The sequence below is a fragment of the Trachymyrmex cornetzi genome, unplaced genomic scaffold (assembly GCF_001594075.2).
Source record: "Trachymyrmex cornetzi isolate Tcor2-1 unplaced genomic scaffold, Tcor1.1 scaffold396, whole genome shotgun sequence".
NCBI lineage: Eukaryota > Metazoa > Arthropoda > Insecta > Hymenoptera > Formicidae > Trachymyrmex > Trachymyrmex cornetzi.
Window position 1 is genome coordinate 472,270 of NW_017298703.1, and position 21,402 is coordinate 493,671.

The 21,402-nt window shown below is 30.5% G+C and overlaps 1 protein-coding gene across 4 annotated transcripts; it reads left to right on the forward strand.

The window, feature by feature from the left end:
• The first annotated feature begins 246 nt into the window (after positions 1 to 246).
• Positions 247 to 20,519, forward strand: Drat (Death resistor Adh domain containing target). 4 transcript variants are annotated; one of them, XM_018512232.1, is made up of 4 exons: positions 247 to 397; positions 16,540 to 17,080; positions 17,242 to 17,423; positions 17,797 to 20,519. In XM_018512232.1, the coding sequence occupies exons 2-4, from the start codon at positions 16,547 to 16,549 to the stop codon at positions 18,236 to 18,238; spliced, it is 1,158 nt and encodes a 385-aa protein (XP_018367734.1). In that variant the 5' UTR covers positions 247 to 397; positions 16,540 to 16,546; the 3' UTR covers positions 18,239 to 20,519. The 4 variants fall into 4 exon arrangements, with proteins under 4 accessions (XP_018367734.1, XP_018367735.1, XP_018367732.1 ...); XM_018512233.1 differs by lacking the exon at positions 247 to 397 and adding an exon at positions 6,309 to 6,327; XM_018512230.1 differs by lacking the exon at positions 247 to 397 and adding an exon at positions 14,714 to 14,948.
• The last annotated feature ends 883 nt before the right edge of the window (positions 20,520 to 21,402 follow it).

Below are 21,402 nucleotides of genomic sequence, written 5' to 3' on the forward strand. Positions count from 1 at the left end.
GTTTCATCTTGTATCACCTATATTTTCCATTGAAAGTACAAGTTATCGCAATAAAGGAGAATCTGGCATTTAAAGGCCGTAGACCTCACCTAGTACGAACGATCGATGATACATCCCTTCCACAAGGCATCCGCGACCCCAACATCAGCTTTGCAGACTTTTCGGAGTCGGCGCGATGGTGATCTCCTTGAAGCGCCCTCGTCGGGTGGGCCCTTCTTCATCAAACCCATCAGAATCTCACGAAGCTTCGTTCCAGCAAGTCGATAGACCAGTCAGTAATTTTTGTGAAAATACGCGGTATCAGTTTATCGAGTTTGACGTGCATCCTTTGACAATCGCCATTACATCTTGCGGTTGTCGTTGGTCGCCGGCGTCTCCAACGCAATCGATCTTCAAGGTGAGAGTTTGACCTTGATTCATCCATTTCTAATTCTGCAATTGCTCGAAAAATCTCAACCCTCCGCGACAGAAAAGTGTCTGTAATATTTTGTAAAAATTCGGTATCGGTACACGTTAGACACACACATGATGTATGTTGATAAAATTCCTTCGATCGAATTTTTTGCATTATTTTCAAGTGTTTTTTTATGTTAATTAAAATGGCTTGTTTACAAACTGTTTGTGCGTGAATAAATTATTAATTACACGTTATGTGCTTATAGAATATAAATCAATACTTTATAAAAAAAAATATAAATTCAAGTGCTTTAGTTTCTTTATGAAAGAAAGAAGAAATTTTAAATATTTTTTTCAAATCCAGGATATATGTTGAATTATTTATAATTTATAATATTCGTGCGTAGTGACAGCGATTTTATGACGTTATTATATTATGACAAAAATAACTTCTTTATCTACCTAGAAAATTTAAAAAAGATTGTTTATTTTAATAATTAAAATTGCTTTCCCCCTTTCTCTCTCTCTCTCTCTCTCTCTCTCTCTCTCTCTCTCTTGTTTAACACTTGAAAGGATGCTTTCCTAGAACGCTCAATAAGTGATGATATCTATCCATCTACCTATCTCTTTTTTTCTTTATCCAATGTAAACCTGCTTGATTAATACTTCATTACCATAAAAAAAATTTTCTTTATACGCAAAACATTAAAAAGTTAATGCATTATTAAGTACTAACTCTGCCATTCTATAATAGTTACAATATTAAATAATGCATTACACTTCACTTACGTCATAATTTTCTACGATCGAGAACGTTAGTTCTATTTTTATTTTGTGTTTTGGGTATTATAATCTCAACGGCATAATTATCATGATTATTGTTTTTCCATTTAATAACTGCTACATAAGATCTCGTAGTTAATTCAAAACGTTTTTATCGTCGATAAATCAATATAATGTATTAAATAAGTATTCACGAAAATAAATAACCTAACCGGATTAATTATTGTTGTATCTTTTTGCGGTATATCAAAGAAAACGATTTACTAACATAAGAAGCTCGGATTTTACGCACAACGCCAACAATATCATGACTTCGAACACCTGTCATGTCGCAAACAGCTGACCGTCGAACTATGTGTGCGGTACGTTACGCATCGTTTAACAATCAATACTATGCGGACTGCCTATCTACTCGCTCGGAACGGAAATACAGCGAAAAGAATATATCGGAAGAATTGCCGCTCTACAATTCTCAAAAAAGAATTTTCTTCTGAAGCAACAGTTTCATTATGTAGAGCAATCGTCCGCGCATGTGTGAGTGCAAACAAAGGCCAAGTTGCGACATGCGCATACAATTTGCTTTTCAAGGAAATGATCTTGACGTAACAATTGATTTATTCAAATATGTCTTTGAATTAATTATATTTCAACTGATATAATTAAATTTATTTAATGAACTATATGGGATAAACGATGGGATAAATGTAATATTTGTTATCATTACTGGATTAAAAAATGTATTTAAGATATTTCATATAATGTCCATCCTTGTATTGAATTTTTATAAGTAATTAATATTATATTCAATGCAAAAAAAAACGAAATAACATGCAATATAACGAAGCGCACTGCGTGGGACTAACATTAGTGCTCCAATTGAACATAACTGGTACAAGGTTCAAAGGAAATCGTTCAACAAGCTTGAAATCGCTTATTACAGTTAAACTCGCTAGTTACGTCATGTAATTGCTCATTGTCTCCTAACAAAACTGTTTTTTTCAAGACAAGAAATCACGCATTTGTAATTGCGTCATCAATCAATTGATTAATCATTTAATCGATTGTTATTGAAAGAAGGTTGTTCAAAAAGTAACCGATATGAAGTATTCAATAATTAGGAAAAGTAGAATTTTTAACATTATATGTTATCTGTCATTAATCCGTTATATTATCAACGATAAATCAACGATAAATATATCTCTAAAATTTCAATGCTGTGCACACGAAATAAAATTATCTTATTTCGTATCTTAATTAAAATTATTATTGATAAATATTTTTTCTCGATAATAATAAAATCACATATAATTTATTAAATATTAATTAATACGAAGATGACAAGAAATTAATATTTAATTAAAAGAATTTTATGCCATCTTAAGAAGATTGTGCATATTGATTAAGCTTATCCTTGAAAATATTCTGATTATTCTTATTGATAAAATATTTTTTATTCCTCTTGAATTCAACATCACGCACAGAAATGCGTAATGTGATGTGGCATTTTGTAGTATTCTGCATATGAATGTTTTCGTATTCTATTATTTGATTATTGTACATATATTTTTATTCTGATACATATGAGTTTTTATATATATAACAAATAAAATTACAAATTACAAAAAATATAAAAGCGTATCACAATTTTTAAATTATGGAGAAAAAAAATTTTTTAGGTCTTTTTATTACTTAAGTGAAATAATGAAACACTGTATTATATTATTAAAAGCTTTTGTTATTATAACAATCGTTTCATATCATAAGTCATGTTTAGTCAAACAGATATTTTTCTTTGTTATTCTTTTAATAAAAATTTTAAACAAAACAGTCAAATCATGAAGTATTTACAAAATAAAATTTACAATGAAACACTCAAAGAAATTATAGTACATGAGTATAGCATCTAAAGTAAATCTGAGACTTTCTCGCGTTACGACAGGTCATCAACCTCTGGATAGCGGCAGTGAAGGTGAAGCGTATAATTGCCATGCTTTCTTACAGGGAAATTACTCTGACGTGTTCTGTAGTTTAACATTATTATTGCACGCTATAGAAATGTCAATATTGATTATTTAATAAGATAACGTATATGACAGAAAATTTGTAGAATTGAAAATCTACTTTACGTACAAATATGACAGCCAATATACAGAATTGTATATACGGAGAAAATTTTTTCTTAGAGTCTACCCTAAAAATATGATAGTTATGGGACAAATTATTTCAAATAATTTTAATATAACATTATATTTCAAATAATTTTAATATAAATCTCTCTCATTCATTAATAAAACTACAATAAAGTATAAAATAAGTTTGATTAATTTTATTAAAGTGCATAGTAAAAATTTTTTTAATATTGTATTGTAACACAACTATCATATTTTCAGGATAAATTTTAAAAGAAAATTCTCTCCATGTACGATATTTGAGAAAGAATCTCTTATTGTTGAGGAGCGATATGTGAGCGGTGAAATATATGTATAAACAATACCGTTCTTAGAACTGTCACTATTGTGATAATCACTATTGTAACGAACAATAGGCAAGCGCTAAGATAAATGATGTACGGGCCAATACACGCTCCTCAGATGCAGCAATGTGAGAGAATCACGCTTGATAAGAGCTATCTCTAGGAATACAAAACATCTACTCGCGAATGCACAAAGTACGAGAAGATATAAAAAATTAATTAATTTAAAGATTGATAGAAAATACATAACGAAAGAGAGACTGATGGATTCCAAGTAACTGCACGGAGAAAAATGTACAGTAAATATCACTAAAATTCTAGTAAACTTTATGGAATTATCAATATTCATATAGGGATACGTGCCCACTTATGTATAATTTTCTTTACATTTCTGGTAAATGAGATTGTCGTATGATAATCATTCTTACCTTATTAACAACAATTTTTTCTTTAGCATTGACAAAATTTATTTTACTGCATAGTTGTTTGTGCTCGTTAATCTTGAAAATAATACGATTTACTTTACTGAAAGTATAATTTATCTTTCTATAAGATAAGTCACTTGAAATAATGTACTATAATCATAATATACTTTTTATCTTACATCTCCGGTATTTTTTACTTTTAGGCAAATAAAATTTATCACAAATTCGGTAAAAATAGCCAGAATATTTTTACTAGTCTTGGAAGATATCCATCTCTAAATTATTTTTCTCCGTGTGATTATCATATCTAAAATGAATTGTTCAGTTTGCATAGATGTCATTTGTATTATCGAAAGGAACGAATGCAACATCAAAGAAGCTATTCCATCAACTTTATCGTTCCGCTCGCCTTGTAGCGTAACACCTTCGAATACAGCTGACCTCGTTCGAATGACCGATCAGTGCGCATCAACTATGTAAGTAGCGTTCGTCGAGTTCTATGAACGCTTCTCCTGCCTCTGAGAATAAGTCGCCGGTCCGGGTGCAGTTATCTATGAAGTTATATACTACATTCTATTTATTGATACATTTAAAGTGAAAATAAACTGTGCTTTACTATCGGAATTGAATTATTCATGATCTCCATTACATGACTTTTGCTTTGCAAAAGCTATCAAGAAAGCTGCAAACGAAAAGATAATTTATAAGAATTATCTTATGCCAACGATCTTATTAGATCTTTACAATTATTTACGAATAAATAAAATTATTATGAAATATACTTAATTTGTTACCAAAACAAAATATTGAATGAGAGAAATGTACTCGCAACGAATTAAAGTAGAAAAATTCACCATAAATTCGGTGATACAAATTATAAAATAACTCAAAATATAAATAGCAAATTTATAATTAATTTGGGACGCTACTATTATTTTACAAGTACAACGCTCTCCTTATCGCACATGCATGTACGATTATTATTGTTCGTACCTATTTATTTTTTAGAATACAAAAGCGTATGACTCACATTTTGAATTCAATCAATACTCAATACGCTGTTAATATCGTTATCGTAGAACTTATGCGATTCAAAAGTGACTATGACGTATGAAATAAATAGGCAACGGAAATAAACAGATGTGCATTATTTATCAAGCTATGTTTTGTCAAGAAAACAACGTGCACCTTTAGGCTTTAACGGCGAAGTGACTAAGCATTAGAACTGTATGATCATCTTGAATCTTGAATAAGAATCACCATATACGTGGTTGCAAAACGATGCATAGAATAAAACGTGAGAAACGAGTACTTCCTTTCGTGAATGAGTCACTCGTGCAACTTTACTATACGTGTCAACGTTCTTGCAGTTAATATATCATTTAGACTAATAAAGCGAAACATATATGTATATGTACCTACGTAATGTCTACCTATTAATATTCTACTGTCTACTTTGCCAAGCATATTTAATCATTTAAGAATAAACATCACTGTTATTTAAAAAATGTCTCTTCTACATATAAAAATTGAGCATACCTTCAAAATATATTAGTATTAAAAAATTCATTAACAGGTCTTAAAACAGGACGCAATAACTAATTTTTTCACCGTTCGGTATACCATTTATAAATCATAGACAGTGCTGAGCAAGATGCTGAATGACGCAAATAATTTGGAATAACTGATGACAATACGACAGTCGATCCCAAAGCTATACATATATTCATGTATTTTGAATAAAAAAAAATATGATATTCGTCATATAGACTTGGTCAATGCTTGGATGAGTAATGCAGATATACATATCCTTACTCTCTGATTGAGAATGCTCTGACAGCTGAAGGGGGTTAAAAATGCCCTGGAACACCGCGGGTATTGTACTCGAGAAGCCGAGAGCGTGGTGTTCCCCAAGCGAATCGGCACAGCTGAACACGCGGATGCCTGCTGATGTGCACGTGATTCCGGCGTGCCACGGTTCCGCGGCATCGACCGACTTCCCCCTCTTCATGGTTACACTGATACAGTCGTGCCGACGCACACATCCTCCGGTTTGCCCGACACCTGCGACGGTGCATGGGACGTATATCGTCCGTCAGATTTAACCCAGAGATATCTGAAACATAATAGGATATAATAACAAAAGTGTATAAAAATCTAGAAATAAATTGTGTGGACATTAATTCGATTCGAACCGACCGCAGAGTTATAATTGTTTCGATAAGGGTGGGTCTGTCTTCGAATATTTGAGTATTCGAATATTATCATATTATTTCTGGACAAAATATTATATGAAACTCACAACTTGTACTCCCGTGAAAAATTAACTTTAATCTAAAATTGAATTAAAAAGTTCAGATTATCGATTTTTCACCTTCCTGAGTCTCTTAAAGATGCAGGTTCTACTATGTGCCTTTGTCTCAGGTTATTTAAGACGATAGATCATTCCAGCATATAAGTCAGAATATGACTATAAAATCAGACTGACATTAAAAGATATTAATGTCAATATACAAGTATCACACATAACTGTTTCAGATGATCACATTTTACTTTTGTTAAAACTACATTAAATTATCGAATTAATATTCAGTAGATATTTTTAACATATACGTATATATCTTTCATGACGTGATCATAGAACATAATCGTAGAATTTTATTTTTTCATTGACATAATTTACATTGTTAGTTTTTGAAGTGTTAATCAGTCCTGAACGTTCATTGGATATTGCAATCTTTGTTAGTTTTGAAAATTATCAAGAAACGTGTGACGACGTCAAAAATATACTTTGTTCTCCTTCGGTTGACTCTTCGTGTTTATCGTTGCAAAAGTTTATCAATTCTAAAAGTGGATGTTCATAACCAAGGATCACTTTGGAATATCCGTGACGTGGATACTGCATAAAAAGGGGGCGTGTGTCCTCGACAGAACTCGAGACGATACTTACACGTGTAGAAATACGAAGTCAGCAAAACTGCACTTGTATTTCCACCTGTAATATTATGCAATGTAATGAACAGGAGTACAGTGGATAAAATTGTTGTTTGAATTTAATATTGTCATAATAATTCTCCTCTTTCTTCATTATTTTGTATGCATATTATAAAACTCAACGTGCATCTTTATTATAGTTATATAAATTTTATCTTAAACATTTATATATATATATATATATATAATAGATACACATCTTTTTCATTTATGCTACTATCACCAAATATAAAGTATAGATGACCTTTATTTTTAGAAAGATAATTATGCAACTTTAATTATTATCTCTCTGGAAAGTAAAGAATAAAATATACAAATCGTAAGAAAAACGAGTAATAAATATAATGCAACTATTAAATGGAAAAGTTTACAGAGAAGGAAATTTTAGTCGTGGTGAGCATTTTCTCCTCTTGAACGTTCACCATAAGACATTGTACGTCAGCTGAGTCTACTACGATGCATTACGAACGAGCGGACAAAGACTGGCATCGTTACGGTGGATGACTCGACCTGTTTCTGCACAATCAAGTGAAAAGAGCAAAAATACAATCCGAGTTTTTATGAATATCTACGTTTTAAAAAGAATTTTGAGTTTATCTTTAATTTTTTTTATATAAGAAGCAGAAATTTATATAATAAGGTTTCATTCACCGTGGCGATAATATTTTTGTCATTAGAATATTTAATTAATTACGGAATAAATACATTTATAATATCATAAGCACACACACAAATTCTTATGTCTTGTAATAAATTAAAATTAAATACAGATAGTATATAAATCAAAAGCAAATACAAATAATGTGTTATAATAATCAAAATACAACCTTTCAAGTTGAGATTACATCCGATTATCAATGTGAATCACATTCTTGATTTTTATATGACTGCTCGGCGTAATAAAGAGATCTATTTTTGAAAAGAGCACCAACAAATCAAGCGTGTTTCACGCACGCTCCTCGTGGCAAATAGCTTCTTTGTATTCAACGCCGCTGCGTAGTATAACTGCGTGTATTCTCTGTTTACTGCAATTCTGCCACTATCATATCACAATCTCTTCTTATTTTCTTATTCATGTGATTAATTTAATCAAACTATAAAAATTCTCTTTAATTAAATTATTTTAAGAGTATATAGAGCATTGTATACTATATAGTTATTTGTTAACATGTAATAACATTCCAAAAAAAGTTTAATATTGTAAACTTATTTTATGTTGATTTAAAACTATTTCAATGTTAAATAGTAACATAATTTTATTTTTAAAAAGAATATCTTAAACAAAAATTATTAGGAATCTATAAATGATTAGAAATCTATAAATAATTAGGAATCTATAAAAAAGAGGTGTATTTCCTACAGTGCAGAGATGATACAAAAATATATACTTCCTCCATCATCGCTATTTGAAATTTCATTTCGGATTTCCATGATATTTGCGTAATCTTTAAAACTTAATGCAAACATTACAGCATTTTATTTAGTTGACATGTATATTATAATTATAGACTTTTCAATTTATGCAAAAAGATCAATTTAGTTTAATTTATTAGTCAGATAAAATCTATGTTTATCTAAGCGCGTAAATTCTTTATCAAAGGGCTTACTTTATCACTTTAAATATTTTTCATTAAAGTAGGTCAAGTGATATAAGAACTCCCAAGGCTATATCTACCTATCTCTATCTATCCATCGCTAATAGAAAGCGTTCCAAAGGTGATGAGGAAGAAGCGTAGTCTGTAATGCTTACAGTATATCACAAAATATATCAATTTCCAAAAAGATCTGATACACCTTTGTAAATAAGTAACTGGAAAAGCAATATCGTTTTATTGTGGAAATTATTCAAACGCTGTTTTAATTGTCAATTATTCAAACGTTTTTAGCAGAAATAGTTAAATTGTTACTGTTATTAGATGTTGTCATTAGATATTGTTTATTATGTTTAATTGACGAGAAATAATCATGATATTTGCAAAAAATCTTTGAATTATTAATATTATGCTGTAAATGCATTATGATGGCAATAAAGAATAATTAATTACGTATTAATCATTACATGTAAAGTATTTCATATCATGTCATATATGTATATTAGACTTTACATATAGTGGTTAACACGCAATTAATTATTCTTTATTATCATAATTAATGCATTTACGTCATAACATTTATCGTTAACAATTTTAAGGATTTTTTGCACAAATATCATAATCATTTCTTATTAATTAAATATGGTGACTATAACAAAAACAACATTTAATGATCGTAAAAATTGAATTCTTTTTGCTACGTATATAACAATATTAATGAGTAATCTTTTTATCAAGTTTTTATATCAGTTTTTTGTTGACAAAGATATCAAATACATGAAATCAATTAAAAGACCATAGTGATTATAATTGATAAAAATAAAGAGTATTTAACTACTAAAGCTGTAACAATATTAGAATATCACATTTTTCGTTTAATTTGATGTAAATTTTTATTCATGATTTGGTTTATAATTTTAACAAAATGTTAATTAAAGTCCAAATACCAATATATCACTTTCAAGAAGAAATAAAGCCCAATCTCAGATAATTATTAATGTCATAGAAATATAAATCGAATTGCAAATATTAGAATAACCCGTTATTGATAACATCGAAACGAGTTTATGTTTATAGACCACATACTGGATACAGCTGTATGATATTTTCGCTTAGATTAAGTCAATTATTATTCATACATTAGCAAATATTTTGATAACTTGCACCGTCGCCATAATTATCGAACAGTTTGCATAATGTAATATTTAATATGCTTCCTATAATTTTATGATTAAGATACAAATCGCTCAAATTTTTTGTAACACAAGATTGAAGTGAAATAAGTAACTAATCATTAACTAAAATTAGGTATAGCATAAATGTTTTTATGGTCTTGTCACAAATAAATGAATTTGAGGCATATCATTAAATTTTACTAATTGTAAGTAAGAAATCCGAAAAAAATTAATTATTTATCATAAGAATTCTAATAATTTTGATTATGTCAGTTTTTCTTAATTTAAAAAATTCTAAACTTGCAAGTTTGAACATGATGGATATTATTGCGTTCATCTAAATATTAATAGTTCCAATAACAACGTTTTTGTGATAATCATTTGCTATCAACTTAAGAAAATCAGATGACGCGAGCTTAGAAAAATCAACAAAGTGATTATCATCGCGAGAAACAGAGTCCAAGCCCATTTTAATGCACATATCTATTCTATTATCGTCACTTGTTTACAGAGAAATCACGTGATCACGGATTGTATAAATGATTCCACAGATCAAACTGGTAAACACTTGTAATTTATGCAGAAATAACTTCCATGCATTTAAAACAAAGAGATCCGAGCTATAAAAGATAAATTTTCTTTAATGACTAAGAGTAAAATAATTTTGACTAACTCAATTATTATACTAACTTAATTGTTACCGTACTAATTTAATCAATGTCATATATGATAATTCCTGTATTATTTAGATATTAACTAAAAAAATAGATAAAAATATGTTTTAGTGAAAATTTATTGATTTTTTTATCTATTCAGAATGCATTCTGTCAGACGTATTGAATTTAAGTTTATCGGAGAGAACTATCGAGACCTTTCAATGACCGTGACAGTTAATGAACTTATATATATTTTTAATTGCATTTGATATTATTAATTGCATTTTATCTCGACTAAAGTTGATCCTTTGAAAAAATGATGAATAATATTTCCAGTTATAGATTCTTTGTAAAATTAAAAAATTTTATTTTTCATTTAACATGAGAAAATGTAAAAACCAAAAACGTCATCTACATGTCATTAAAAAATCCTACGCATGATTCATTTTATATGTTTATATATATATATATATTTTTTTATTTGAGGAAAAATTGTTTGTGGGACTTGCCATGTACCATATATGCCTTCGAAGTGCTGACGTCAGATCGCAAATAGAATCACATAACAGAGATCAAGGATTAATATAATCACAGAATAAGAATAGAAATGTTATTTCGTCTTCCTTCAGCAATATTAATTCTGCATTACGAAGCATAATCGTGCTGTACTTTCACAAAATGATCATTTACTATTTAAAACATTAAAAGCCAATTTTTATTTATATAAAGACAAGTGCGATTAAAATATTTTTTATTAGCACTCATACCTAAATGAAGTTTAAACTAGAATAATCAAGATATAATAAAGCTCGAATAATTACTTCAATTGATTTTTATATGATACTTCTGGATTCGTAAATGTGTATGTGTGTGTATAATTATCTTAAATTTCAAGTTATTGAATGGCTGAAGATGACACAAACTTACATGTGTATTTCACCAACAATATACCTAATAATTGCACTAAATAAATTTTGATCGACATTTTATTTTTTAACAAGTGTTTTTAAGTAATAAAAATTTTTAACAAGTGTTTTTCAGGAACTCATGTAGAGATTTTTACACTGAAAAAGGATGTTTTTAAAAAATTCTATCACCCTTCAATTTTTAGAAATTCCACTTTAAATATGTAATAACGCAAATATAGTTATAAATTTTTTTACAACATACAAAAATAAATGTATGAAGTCTCTTTTATATACAATTTTAAGTGATATGTTAAAATAATAAAATTTATTAGTAAATAGTTAAAGTCAAAAAGTTCACTGATTTATAAGATTTCTGCTTTTTAACATCTGAATGATGATTCTTATGTATTTTACTCTGTAAAGTAAATAATTCGATCACTTCACGAGACTTATGCGATAAGCAACGCGATATATATTTTATTTTTTTAATGTGCCAATTAATGTTTTCTTAAACACAATGTAAATTCATATTTTAATTATAATTATTATTATAACATATGACCTCGTTTTTGTTAATTTCCTGAACTCAGGAAATAAGAATAAAATTTTTAAGCGACAATTTTAACTACATATAAATCAGATTTTTTTTCATGAAATTATACTCAAAGTTCCTCGTTTGTTCAGCATTGTAAACATGTTTCATCGCAGTTATCGCATAACCACGACGCAATCACGAACGTGCTAGCCTCAATTCACGTTTATTTGAATAACACATTGAACCATGCACTTCCGGACTCAAGCAAATCAACTAACATTGTATTATATATAAAACGATAAGAACTTTATGGCATAATCGAATTAGATAAAAAAATCAACATTCGCGTAAATAATACGAGCGATATGTTGAAAATAGCACACTTTTCTTCTAAATATCAAATAAATACAAAACTTTCCTGATTGCAGGTAACATCCTTGACAGCAAGCAAAATAAATGTTATCTGTGTTATGCGGTATAAAAAAAATTGTAGATAAGCCATAGATAAACGAACGCATCATGTTCGAATAGATACACCCATCCAACTAATAATTTATTAAAGCAGCAAAAGAAATATTTTGATTATTTTAATATTCAATCAGAAACAGATGTTTTTATTTTTTTGCTCGATTTCTTTTTAGTTAATATTTAGAACTTACAAAATAAATGAAACACTAAATAGAATGAAAGATTTTGCCTTAATAAAGTTATGATACAGAATTTTTATATTTCTTGATAATAAACAAATGATTCTGAAATATAATTAATTTCCACAAAATAAAGATTAAAATACAATATTTAAATGCATAGTATTGAAAAATTGAACAGAATACGGATAATTAATCTGTCCTTTAGACGTAATAAATATAACAAAATTAATTATTATGATATAGATAGCTGAAGTCGAATTGATATTAGATATATATAACTTTTATAAATTTTCTAACAGAATACTTATACTTTCCTATATTTTTATTGAAATACAAATTAATATTATTTGAAGAGGGAAAGACAAAAAGGAGTAAAAAAGAAAAAGAAAGAGAGTTTTTTTACTTTTTAATATCTGATTAGTATCAAATATTTTAAAAAAAAGGCGAACTTAAGAACAATTTTTTATAAAAAATATTTTAATATAAGTCATTGGCCGGTATTCATAGTTTATTCTTATTTTAAGACCGTCTTAAATAATGTTTTAAGATGCTAATACAGTTTAATTGGTTTATGACATCTTAATTATAAGACAGTCTTAATTATAAGAACAGACTATACAATACCGCGGCCATTGCATTTTAATTAAGGTTATCGTAATAGACTAACTACGTAATTTTATTATCGCTACTTCCGTATAAAACGCTTAGTTAATAATCATATTTCTTTATTACATTTGAAAAATGACAGCACATAGCGTGACATGGTAAATAGCAATTAAAAAATGCTAGTAGTGTAGTAGTGATGGTGTAAAAAGCAATTAAAAGTATCTCGTTCTTTTTTCATCGACAATTTTTTATCGTTGAACGAAGTTGTGAGACATTGCTATTTTGTACTTACTTTGTAAATAGATAATTTTACACTGTGGCTATATTGATAAAAATGATAAAACATTTGATGTGAGTTGTTATCTATGTATTATAAAAAATTATTTTATCGCAAATGTGCATATGTCGCAAAATTGCGCGCTTATATGTCAAACAGTAATATGTGCTTATATAAGTGGCATCTAATAAATCAGACAGCTAATAAATTTACAAATGGAAAGATATTATTTATTAATAAGCTATTAGTTGGTATAGTATATTTCAAATATACACATGATCATACTCTTCCTCGAAACATGAATATTCGATAAAATCTGCAAACAAAATTATTTATTTATGGGACGTTCAAATTTCAAACTTTAAAAAAAAGTTTTAAACTTAATTTATAGAAAATAAAAAAAACAGCAAAATAAAATATGATCTCATAAATTATAGTTATCGGATATTCCGCTATTCACGTTTCTTTTATAGTCATATATTATTTTGGGTTGCGTTCCGTTATTCACTGCGAGTACTGGAAATCTATAATTCACGTTACATATATTACAGATTTTCAGTACTTGCATTGCAATAAATAACGAACGCAGCCATGATAAACTCTATTTTTTCTACGTAAATATCTTAGAAAACGTCAATGTTTTTAATCATTAACTTATTTATTATAATTATTATGTACATCTTATAGTAAAATCTTTAATTGAGAAAGGAATTCCTTTAAATAATTGATTTGAAAAACATTTTTCTTAATTAGAAACAATTGCTAATAGAAATAGAAATATACTAATAAAAAAAATTTTGTTCTTTATTTAATTTTAACAAATTTAACATTTAATTACCAATCCATTGTTTAAACTAATGAGGTGTAAAAAAATTTAGCAGTTAATCGAATATTTACTGAGAAAAAATTTGATTTTAAATTGAATGAACAAGCTGAAGTTATGCGCAATTATGTCATTTTCAATCTAAAAGATCACATCTCATTTGATGATTTTATCATTATCGGTACAAATACAAAATGCGTCACACATGCGATCCCCAGCAACGCAGTAGTGCTTTGCTTACTCCATCAGGGTACGGTGGACGGGAAAAACAGACGTTGCACGTGGTCGGCGAGTGGCCGCGCGTGTCTTCTACCCTTTTCCCCGCATTCACTTTTCCTACCATCCTATCGCAAATGCGTTGGCCTGCATACGGGTATAAAAGCGAACGCGCTCCAACAGAACGGGTTAGTACCTCTCGCGCAGCGTACGAACGTATCGAGAATTCGTTCTTCCTGCACTCCATTGCAAGTTTCTTTGTAAAACCATTGAAATTTAATCGTTAAAAACCGTGTTTCATAAAACGATCTTTGGGTGAAATTTCTTGTGCTCAGGTTTTTTGTGAGTGATTTTGAAAAATAAACTTAATTAAGGTGGTTATGCCGGTGGAATTGGAATCGATGGCACCTATCGCTCATAAAACCATCTCTCATAATGGGTAGGCAATTATTTGATTTTTACACGTGTATTTTAATTCGTTAACTACCTTCTTTATTGTACAAACAGCTAGGATAATGCATCACATTGATTTTTCAAGCAAAATAATTTATGAATTTAAAAACACAATAGAAATAAAATACGTATTCTAAAATATATTAATTTATATTTAGCTTGTTTTTCAATATTTTTGCAATTTAGTGTAAAACTTATTGAGCATACTGCATATACGTTTAGCCAAGGCAGTATATCATTATTTACGTCAAAGAAACTTTTTATGTTATTTTTATATTACTTTTTATACCATGTAAAAAGTTTTTATATTGTTATTGACTTATAACGTGTCTTTCAATTTTATTTAAATTCTCAGTTGGTTTAAACAAAAATACAGATACTTATATGTCACGCATTTCATTTGTTATACAATCTTTACAAATACTTCACGTGCGAAAACGTGTTTTCAAGTATCCAATCAGAAAATATTCGAACAGCTGATCCGCAAGTCTGACAGGTTTCCTCGTGCCAGGCATGTTAATATTAATGACACACTTCTGTCAATTTTAGTGTCACCGTCACACTGTTTCTTAAGACTTCAGAAAAAGAAAAAATATATCACCATTAATTAATTAATTGAGTACTAATTAAACCTTCTTTCCACTGATGACAGTCACCTATAATAGATTTCTTTATCCCGATGCTACAGAAATTATTTCAACCGGAAAATGTCATATTATTAATGTCTTCCGCATATTTCCTAAGCCTCGTTATTAAACTCTATTAAAGTTAAATGACTATAATAGATCTCTTGTTATCATATAATATTTTTCATATATAAAATTTTTAATAAAAATAAACTATATGCATGAAATAAATGTTTTTTACTTATTATGTGCAATTATAATTTTCGTAATAAAGAAAATTTACTAAATTATAATGTAATATAAATAATTACGTATAATTTATCTGTGAAGCAACATCTCATATGAAATTTTTGAAGTTTATTAAATATGAAGCTTATAAATGAATAAAATTTAAATTTAAAAATATAAAAAATTTGCTCCAAATCTTTAATTATTTATATATGCAAATGTCCTATGTGTCATTTTCTTTTGAAATATTAATACATAGTTTTCCTGAATTATTTAATCGATAACGCTGTTTTTTCACTTAAAAAATAATCTACTTTGCTAATTATTATTTCCAACTACGATACTTGCATTATAATTTTTTTTATATTATTAATATATAATTAATATAATTCTCTGCAACATTAAATAAATGTATTAGATAGTAATCGTATATATGTAATTATATTGTGTATTATATACAAAATAATATTGCATCTTACAACGCGCATTCACTCTGAAAATTTTGGTCAAAATAGAAGAAAGATCCTTTTAACAGTATATTATTTAAAAAATTGCTGTAATTTATGACAATTATCTACAGCATTAGATGCATAGAGGCTTATCACTTTTGCATTAAATATAACATTGCATAATATCTAATAACAAAAAATAAAAAGATATAGATAATTGAGGAGAAATATCTTCCAATTGCAAAAGCCTCATATTACCAATTTTGTGTTACAGAGAGAAGATGAATAAACTGTGCCGTCAACTCTCGATCGAGAGCCCGAGCGTGACCGGTCGGGATTGTGTCTTCAGCTTCGATGTACCCGTGCCGGATGTGCCGGCGCATGGTGCCCGCATCCGGGTGGTGTGTGCTGGTGCTTGTTACCATCCTCGACGATCACCGAGTCTGACCAGTTTGACCTCGGTCTCGAGTGGCAGTAGTCTGGCCGCCGACATATCCGTAGAGAGCGATTACCCGGTATTTATACCGCATCACGGAGTACGCGACGCTGCTCTATTCCCCGGTTACGAAGTGGCTGGCGTGATCGAATCGTTTGGCACCGAGGTACCTGAAGACCGCGAACTTGCTGTGGGCGATCGCGTTATTCTCTATCCCTATGATGGCATTCCCAATGGTTACGTCGAATATCTGGTAGTGCACGACCTCAAGTACCTGATCAAGCTTCCGGACAGTATGTCACTTAGCGTGGGAGCTATGCTGCCGGCCGGCGCGCTTCTCGCCATGAACACCGTCTTCGCTGCGCACGAACACGTGCAGGTATAGATAGACAATCTTTCATATTGTATCCTACTTTTGTTAAATTAAATTAATAAATACACTTTAAAGATATGTGTATAATGAATTATCTGACAAAGCTAATACTTCAGAAACAAAGGTCTCTCTTCAAAGTTTTCTTCATGTATGATAAAATGTTGCAGACATTATTGAAGGAGAGGGGTGAAAACAGCGTGTGCAAGATTCTTGTAGTTGGCACAGGTGGCCTTGCTTTGTGGGCTCTCAGAATCGCATCGTATCACTTCAGTAATATGAGGGATAGAGTTACTACTACAATAGCCACTCTTAAGGACGATGGTCTTCTCATAGCTCAGGAATTCCAACGGTAAGTTTATTCAGTTGATTCATTATTATTAAATTCTCATAATAGAATAGAATAGTTATTAGATAATTGTTAATTAGTAATTATTAATTAATGCCCCGATATTTTACTTTCTTTATAATTGTTAGTTAATTAATAAACAAGATTTTTACGATAAATGGACTCGAACAGGCTCTCGAAGAGTACAAATCAATTCTAGTATCTACACTGAATTAAAATATTTACATACAAATTATTAGCTTTCTTTTTCTCCCTCTTAAGAAAAATATTTAAAAACTAAAAAGATCAATGAAAGAAACACGTTTTCAAATTTAATGCTCATATACGATGTCTTAAAAATTCAAACGTTTATCATCTTATTTTTTTATTTATTCAGCAACAGTCGGCGTATTGGTTACAGGGTGAACGTAGTACAGTGGAACGAGGATCTTTATGAGAAGCAGTTGATCGAACGCACGATGGATGCCTGTGGTGGCCAAGTAGACGTGGTAATCGATTTCGGCACGACTTCACGCAATCTTCATCGCAGCATGCAATGCCTAAGTAAGGGCGGTGTAGTGTTTGTGATCAAGGAGGTCGCAGATCGACTACTGCCCAAGTTTAGCCGACGTGCGGAAGAGCGGCAGCAATCTATCAAACCGGTAGAACCGGGTACTTTGGAGCAATTACGGGAGCTGGTGCAACTAGTCGCCTCGGGCGACATCGAGCCGCCTCCGCACACCGTGTATCCCGCCGAGGAAGCTCTGGACGTCGTCCAAAAGCTTTGTCACTCGGAGATCCAGGGCCGCGCGATTCTCCGCTTTTATCCCGCGGACTAGAAGATTTTTCGTTGAAAGATTTCTCCGCGATCGCGGATCAGGCGACAGATTCGACGACGACGACCGAAAAAGTCCGGATCCGGCCCGGGTGATGAGAGTTGTACAATTGAGAGTTACTACGGCGTGTGCGTTTCGAAGTTTCAATATATAGCTGAGAAGGACTATCGAGTACAGAAGTAATTATATTGCTTCATATTGAGGGCCGGAGATTAGATAAAGCGTGTATGTCCTATAGGGCGATAATTTACGAATGAGGGGACTTGATGACTGCAGGAATGGTCTTCGTAGAAGTGACACGTAAACTCGAAGAGATTTGACCTACCGGATCAAAAAGATCTTACAAGATCCACAAAATTTGACGATACACGAATGAAAGAGTTGACGAAAGAACGAATAAAAGAGTTGACGAAAGAATGACGTTCTGATTTATATGGCTGATCAAATATTAACTGTGTATTAATTTGACAGAATTTTGTAATAACAACAGTACGAAATACTTTCGAATCCAATTTAATTTCATCAGATTTTTCATTGATTGACAATTCTTTTGAATGCTAACCAAACATGTAATATTTGAAGGAAAGTTTTCATATAATAAACATATAATAAACGAATTCTTTTCTGTAAAGAACTTTTTTTCGAAAGTTTGCCAATGAAACGAAAAAAATTAGAAAATTAATGTTTAATATTTTAGAGATTATCTCACTTTACGTTTTTCTTTCAAGTAACGAGCAATTTCACAAATAGGCAGAGATAATAATGTATGCGTCAGTCCATCACACGAGCGTAAGATAACAACCTAAATAGCACGAAAAAATGACATAAAGCTGTCATGCTTAATAAAAAAGGATATTATCGTTAAAGAAGCGACGCTCTCTATTTTCTTTTAATGGATGTCTAATATTTGTCGTTTCTTGGCACAAAGTAAAGTCCAAGATAACATTACAATGTATGCATATTTGTGCCGAATGCACTAATGCAGTTATGAGCAATTAATGTACGAGGTATTCTGTTTCATATTCAAGAATCCTTGAATGGAAACATGCTGATTGGAGACACAAAGCAATATAGTTGTGCGTCTCTTCGACACATGTGAAGCTGTGGTATTAAAACGCGCACGATAATAAGATAATTTCGACGTGTGTTGATTATTTTTACTAAGAATTCAAGAGTACCAGCAACTATACAAAATAGTCATATTAACTATACTGTTTTTAATATTTATACTGTAGTTAATACGAGTACTTAAAAGTCGTTGGTGCCTAGAAATAGTGATAAAAAAAGGATTAAAAGAAATTAAACAGCTTCTAATATAATTGTATTAACTATACTATTTTAATCATAACTACAAATAGCTAATAATGGCTATTTAAAGTTGCTGGTATTTGTAGAAACATCGACAGTATGAGAAGAATTAAAGCTAATATTTTTGCTGAAAACATATGAAGGAATGTCGAGAGTTTTCTTATAAGATGTTTTATTAATACCGCTGTATTTCGAGCAGAACAATCGGAAAGAAGTCTGTATTCATATATTTAAAATGCATTTTCGAACGATCTTTGTTTAATTATATCAAATGTGTATATTGTTGAACAGTTATATTAAATGTATATATAAACTTGACAAGAATACAGCCTGGTTTATAACAACAGCGGTACATTCGATATGATCAGAAGATTTTAGGGAAGACAGATCAAGACAGCGATCATTCACATTAATTATGTGATGAGAACCAGCGATCTTGTTGAGCACGCATTTATTTCAAGCGACATTCTTTATGGCGTATACTGCTGTGTATGTATTTTAATTATCGAGAAATTTTGTCGCGACAATAATGGTGACAAATTGATATCTCATGTAATTATCTGAAATATACGGAGTCACTACTAATTGTCACGAATGTTCCACGATAATTAATTGAAAGACACCGATAAAGATACCGCTGACGCAGTACAAAAGTGTACCACTGCATGGAACCCAAAACAAGTCCGATATTTATGAGCACACTTCAATGCATACTGCAATGAATATTGCAGTACAGGATCAAACGTGTATATTCAATGTCAATTCAGGAATAATATTCGATCGGATGCGCCTGTACGAGCGCCTAGAATAAGTTCCCCGTTAAGATAAGGATGTTGAATTGTAATAAATATCTGTCCTACCATAAAATGACACGTCGTCGCTATAGCGAGGTAATCCCGAAACTTAGTAAATAACGTGTCTTGAAAGCTAGGAATACATTATCAATAAGATTCAAAGTTGTTTCTTTGCAAGGCAGATACAGAACAAAATAATCGCTTCATAAATAAACCTAAGAATAATCGCTTCATAAATAGACTCTATTTTTCATGATTTAAAAATCATTAAGACAAGTTCCTTCACAGCACACATCTAGTTAACGGATATATGCTTTTTCAGACGTTCTAGTGTGAAAGAGTGAAATATATACCGTATCCGTACATAAAAATATTTTAATGAATTAATATACTGACATATTTAATTATAGGTTTAAGTTTTTTAACATGTTTTCCGAATCAAAGGCGAACATGTAAGGATGCTGAATTTAAACGCATCAGTGCTGACCATGCCTGATATTTTCCTATAATTAAACTTCCTTCCGAGGTCTAGATGATCATCTCGCTACATCGTTAATATGCCACTTTATGGTACCATGCGAATATTTACGTAAGGTGTGCGTTACTTTACTTTAAGATTCTATCCGATATAATTGAGATTGTATATAAAATGAAATGTGTCGCATATAAGAGTGAACGTGAATTGCGTTTCAAGGTCAAGAGAAACGAGCGATCGTATTAAATGACGAGTAGTTGCACGCTAACCGGGCCTTGCCGTCATATCTGCCGACGGTTTCGCGAAACTTAAACACGAAGTCGCGGATCCGAATCTTATCGCTAACCGGCACAATAATAACAGCATAATATACTTTACTGAGCGTGTACACTCGTATCCAGAATATCTCGTTGATCGTCGTTTATCGTTAGATCAGTATTCACCTTTTGCTTAGCGTAAGTTAATGTAAGTTCGTCGCGTAAACTTGAGAGAGAGAGAGAGAGAGAGAGAGAGAGAGAGAGAGAGAGAGAGAGAGAGAGAGAGAGAGAACGTAATACAATTGCAAGTTATACCTCAGAAAGACTGTTCTG